The 6,404-nt window shown below is 46.2% G+C and overlaps 1 protein-coding gene across 1 annotated transcript; it reads left to right on the top strand.

Annotated features, from left to right (window-relative positions):
* The first annotated feature begins 3,522 nt into the window (after positions 1–3,522).
* Positions 3,523–3,870, top strand: LOC112466974. The gene has a single exon (XM_025035369.1). It carries the CDS (start codon positions 3,523–3,525, stop codon positions 3,868–3,870), a length of 348 nt encoding a protein of 115 aa, XP_024891137.1.
* The last annotated feature ends 2,534 nt before the right edge of the window (positions 3,871–6,404 follow it).

The raw sequence follows: 6,404 nt of genomic DNA, 5'->3' as shown, positions 1-6,404 counted from the left end.
CGAATTGCGACGACAGATCACGGTCGATGGGAGGCAACGTGGAGAAACGCAAGCACGGTACGATGTTACCAACTACTATACGCGCGATCATTTGCGGCCCCTCGAATTGCGGTAAAACTAATGTCTTGATAAGCTTGCTGGAAAGTCCGCACGGCGTACGTTTCGAAAACGTGTACGTATACTCAAAATCGTTGCAACAGCCGAAATATCGATATTTGAAGAATTTGTTGACATTGATCGACGAAATCGGCTACTTTACGTTCTCCATTAACAGTGACATCATTCCACCGAGCGACGCGCGTCCAAACTCGATCTTCGTCTTCGATGACGTGGCGTGCGATAAGCAAGACGCGGTGAGAGAGTATTTCTCAATGGGCAGGCACTCGAGCGTCGACTCCTTCTATCTCTGTCAGACGTACGCGAGAATACCTAAACATCTGATACGCGACAACGCGAATCTGCTGATCCTTGTCAAACAGGATGGTTCCAATTTGAAACACGTCTACAACGATCACGTAAATACCGACATGCCGTACGACGAATTTTGCTTGTTGTGCCACGATTGTTGGCAACAAAAATACGGATTCGTAGTGATAGACAAGGACAGCGCGCTTTCGAACGGTCGATACAGAAAAGGATTTAACGTGTTCGCGATACCGCAAAAGCGATCAGTCGTTGCCGATACCTCGTCGGAAGTAAAACGTTAGCGTTACAGAGAGAGATCGACACTCTGCTTTTTTCTGCGATGGCCGCGATCAACGGGAGCGAGAATATTCGCGAACACGAGAAGGTCGTAAAAGAGATTGCGAAAACGAGTGATTCGATTCGCAAAAAACTTCGCGCTTTGAAGACCGGTAAGATCAAGAAGGACATTGAGTTGGACACGCACTTTAAACCTCTCATCGGGCCGTTGAAAAAGATCGTTGACAACTCGAGCTTGAGCGCGGAAAAAAGAGGAGCCGACGGAGAGCGACGCTGACGCGAAAATCGAACCGCTATTTGTTCAACAGCGCGGGGTGGAGGAGGAGGATGCTACACCGAAGAGAAAGAAGAAACGATTAGACTCCTGGTCGGATCTTTCATTGACACCGCGTAAATATTGTTACGCCCGTGCTGTTCGCCCGTGCCGTGCGCTCATGTGAGTCGCCCCGTAGCGAGAAGTTGCGGGTCGCCTTAGCGACGGTTGATTGTTTATAATTACGCTTGTCAGATTTGGCTCTGAACTTCTTATCTAACGGACGTGACTCGTTGTATCTGAGCAATAAATCCGTTTTTTATAATAATAGAGAGTTCCTTTATTCCCGGTGACGAGGAAGCGCGGCGCGTTCGGGAGTGTGGTGATAGTGTGACTGTGACGAACGCGCGGCGAGTGTAACAATATAATCAATCGACAGTATTACCGATAACCTCTACACCGATAACCTCTACACCGATAACCTCTACACCGACGCAAACCGTGCAACGTACAAGTCCCGAATTTCTTAAAACCGCGAATGTTTTCAAAACCACGGACGACTCGATCAGGAAAATCGTTCATAAACGGTTGAAAACGTCGGAGGGTCGACAATGGTTCATAGAATCGTTGGAAGATCACTTGGGTCCACTGAGCCGAATTTACATCGCGTCTGTTTTGGGCGCCTATCCAACGATGGACATAGCGTACAGCGTTTATCTCGGCAATAATGAATTGATGCTCGGTAATAAACGTTTTGACGTGGACAAAACGGATAACATTTATATCGACGGCGTACGATACGCCGGCATACCCGGTATTTACGAGTTGATCTTCAAGAAAATACCCGATTACGATATCTACACGGAGGACGATATGCAAAAGTATAGGAGCATACTGTTGGCAACGAGTACTCATAAATTCAAACACGATCCTAACAAGCGACTAAAGGGCAACGTGGGATACAAGTATACACAGGTAAATCGCACCGTTGATGTCGAGCGGATCCAAGAAGAAAAAATCCGGAAAGGGATTATTCGCGCCTCGCGCGATGACGCTAACCGACAATAAGATTGACTACGTGCACTGGGATGATCCCAATGAGCTGGTAGATCGTCTGCGATTGCTCGACGCTTCGCGTCAAGCTGGCAACAATGCCCACGACAACGAGATCATGTCGATCATCGAGGAACTTCGCGAAGCCGGGCTTATTATAAATTAAATGGTGCGACAGCGATCCGTTCAATCAGCGTCAAAATGCCGATCAACAAATTTGGATTGTTTGAGCACAGCGGAGACGCGACGAATGCCATTTCGTATCATCGGTGGAGCGGATTAATGAGAAATTTCGTGCGCAATAACGCTCTGTGTCGCACCGCCACGGACTTTGACGCAAGGTCGCGCAAGATTCGTCGCGTAGCGCAACCTAACCTGAAACTGACGGTGACGCGGTTAACAAACTGTACGTTGATCAATTCTTTAAAATGTTGAGCAATCAACGAAAAGAATCAGACGAGAAGCTGACTGCGTTCGAGCAAGATCTGCAAGCGTTACGAACAGTGATAAACGCGCTTCGACGTGCGAATATCGTTGAATCAGACGCGACAACGAACAACAATGGACAAACGGTTAAACAGAAACGACTATCGAAAGGCGACGAGTGAAGAGAAGCAACGGTTCATTAACGACGGCGAGGAACAGCAACGAACAATTCGAGAACGGTTGTCGGACGGCTGTTTAACGGTTCAAGAACGGTTGTCGGACGGTTGTCGGACGGTTCAAAAACAGCTCAGAAACGATTACGAGCGGTTTAAAAACAGCTGCAAACTCCACGGAGACAGGAAAGGCTACAAACGGTTAAAGAACGTCGACGACAACGACGATGAGTGGTAGGAAGCAGTTAACTGACGACGACGAACGACAACGAACGATTCACGAATGGTTCAGAAGCGGTTACGAACTGTTCAGAAACTGCTACAAACGATGCATTAGAAGCAGAAACGGCGACAACGAAACATGAGATTGTTAAAATCGACCGATGCGGATAAAAATATCGAAAAACGACGGCTGGTGGACGATTTGCACGCACCGGTGAGAAGAAATTTTCCCCGCAGACACGTCATAGTGCGAGGGTACGACGACCTGTGGCAGGCTGACATCGTCGAGATGCGTCCGTACTCGCGTTTCAACGGAGGCTACCACTACATACTCACCGTCATCGATGTGTTGAGCAAGTACGCGTGGGCCGTGCCGCTCAAGGGTAAAGGCGGCAGCGAGACAGCTGACGCTATCGCTGAGATAATTCGACGTAGCGGGAGGTGCCCTAGTAATCTACAAACCGACATGGGGAAGGAATTTTACAACACCGACGTGCAACGTCTCGTGAGAAAACACGACATCAATCATTATTCCACATATTCGTGTTGAAGGCGTCGGTCGTCGAGCGATTCAATCGTACGTTAAAGAACAACATGTGGAAGATGTTTACGCTCAACGGAAATTACAAGTAAGTCGACGCGTTGCCGCGACTCGTGTCGGATTACAACGCGCGCAAGCATCGAACCATCGGCATGCGACCCATCGACGTTACCCCCGCGAAAGCCGAAAGACTCTTGGCTACGGTGTACAGCGCGATAAAGATCGCGGGTCCGGCAAAATTCAAAGTATGTGACTCGGTGCGCGTTAGCAAATACAAAACAATTTTCGAGAAGGGCTACACACCGAATTGGAACACCGAGGTGTTTAAGATCGTTAAAGTGCAGCGTACCAATCCCGTTACCTATCTACTCGAGGACTATCGCGGTAAATCCGTCGCTGGGGCGTTCTACGAGCACGAGTTGCATCGCGCGACTTATCCGGACGTGTATCTCGTGGAGAAAGTACTGCGCAAGAGGGGTGATGAGGTTTACGTTAAATGACTGGGATTCGATGGATCGCACAATTCATGGATACACAAGGACAATGTTATTTAATTCGTGCAAACTGTATTTTTATTCTTAACATAAAAATGCAATATGTAATATGTAATACATGTAAAGTGTTTAAAATATGAAATACATATAAAGTACGTAAAAAATATGAAATACACATGTGTCATATCTTTATTAATATTCATTCCAATACTGTAATATAATACTCACAATACGTTACGTTATACTATTACATACATATACTACTGCATACGTTATACTATTACATACATGCATACATACATGCATACGTTACAAAGGTATACGGTAATGTCCCCACGGTAACATATCGGTCGAATCTGGTATAACGTATCGCTAATCGTCGTACGGACTCAGAGCGATTTTTGTTTCGGGCACGGTGTACACCTCGTGCAACTTCGATCGTATACAGGATTGCCGTCGCGTCATTTCAATTTCGTCTCGCAGACATCTCGTGTAATCGTCGAACGTTATAGTACGCGCTATGACGTTGCTCTTGACACCTTTTGCTCTTTTACAGTTTTTCTTACCATCCATTCTCAACGCGTACATCTTCGCCCTGAGTCTAACGAATTCGGTCATGATCGCACCGTTATTCTCGTCCTTCATCAAACCCGGCACTTTTTTGTTCTCGAGCGTTATACCGTACGTGTTGTCGATCGCGTAATCGTTCGTGTCGAATCTAACGATATCGCGTTTCACGTTCTCGTACACATCCTCGCACTCGATGTGGTATATAAGGCTGTCCGTATCGGTGTACATAATTCTACACATGTCACCATACAGGGGAAACATGTACTCGTGATGAAATTCGCACAAACAGACTTTCAATATATCGAGAATGCACATGCCGACGTAAATAGGTTTGTCAAATTTAACCTCGAGTTTTCGCAGTTCAACGGCTATCAGATTTTCCGAAAACACGCTCCTGCTGTGAAAATTTGGTTTCGAGATTAGTGCCTCTGCGTTGCATCTACCTTTCCACTTTGTTAGTAATTTTACATCGACGTGTTTGCGAACATTTTCCATCGTTTTCCCGAAAACCGCGTTGTTCATCAATTTATATAAATTTTTCTCAAAATCGTTCTTGGCCAGTGTTCTAAATTTTGTATTGAGCTCGATGTAAGTGCGGAGCCACGTAGATTAAGCGAATTGCAATACGCGATGTATCTTTGTGACGCGAATGCCGTGTCGCGTGCACTGCTGTAGATTGCGATAATGAATGACGTAACGCTTCTTATCGTACAGCGTGGCGAGAAGTTTGTCCTGTCGTTTGCCGGGCGCGTCGTGTATATTCTGCGGATACTCTAGATCGACCTCAAGAATATAACCCGTGGGCGAATCCGAAGCGATTGCGCAAAAGTCGAAATTCGAAACGTCTTCGACCCATCGAAACTCCGCGTAGGGCAGTGGCTCACACATCGCCTAGCCGTACAAGTTGTTTACATCGAAGTACATCAAGTACGACGACGGTTTTGATGAATCGTACGACTGCATGTACTTGTTGTTGGCCCGCGCGTATCTGCCGGAACATTGACTCAGACCACCGCGTATACCGCGTTCGATGAACATAACCATGTCAATGTCGGTGAGCAGTTCGAAATTTACGCGAGTATGCTTCAACATGGCGTCCCATGTGAAACCTGGCAAAGTATAGTAGTACGCGGGATCGCCGTAACTCGCTATACAACTGTCGCGGAAATTTTCAAAACGTCAGCCAATAACAAGACATCGGTCTTTAGATACAGATCGCTGTATTCGCCCAAGGTTCGAACGGAGAACCGTCGCCAGACGTTAGCGGCGTGCTCGTAATTGCTCTCGGATACGGTGTCACCGGTCAAGGAACTGTAAAACGATTCGCGCGGTGGTGAACACGTGTCCTCCAGCTTGTCCACACAATCCACGTATTCGTACGGAAATACGCCTTTTCGCGTCAAAAGATCAAAATCCTCGGTCGATAATTGTAAAAATTGAGAACGTACAATTTTTAACTTATCTCTGCATAGAAAAGATGCTAATTTATCGAGGCTGCTACTCAAAAATTTATACGAATCAATAAACTGTAATTTTATGTCGCTTCGCGAATCTGATTTTTCTGCGGTATCTTTAACGTGTTTCGTGAATTAAATTGTATTTTTCTTTCGTGATTGGAAATAAGTCTACGTGTCCTTCGTACGCTGTAGCTATTTCCTTGATAATAAAATGCGCGTCGTAACCCGATAAATTATGAAAAATTATTGGAATGTAATGCAAATTTGTGTAATTTAGATCATAGTTGGAATGCGCGGGACCTCTATAACGACCGGTCAGATGACAATGATCGCGTACTCGCACGTCGTCTGGCTCGAACGGTTTTTCGCAAATGTGGCAATGCGTCGCACTGTGAAATATCTCCCGCTCGTCTCGCGTTAATTCCGTCATGCAAACATTACCGGATAAGATACCCTTTACGTCGTGTGCTAAACGTCTTAGTTCCTCGACGAACCACGCGACGTAATCCTTAT

This window comes from Temnothorax curvispinosus, unplaced genomic scaffold (assembly GCF_003070985.1).
Source record: "Temnothorax curvispinosus isolate PA1 unplaced genomic scaffold, ASM307098v1 QBEX01016767.1, whole genome shotgun sequence".
NCBI lineage: Eukaryota > Metazoa > Arthropoda > Insecta > Hymenoptera > Formicidae > Temnothorax > Temnothorax curvispinosus.
Note: the sequence above shows the minus strand (reverse complement) of the source record. Positions and strands in the feature narration are given on the sequence as shown.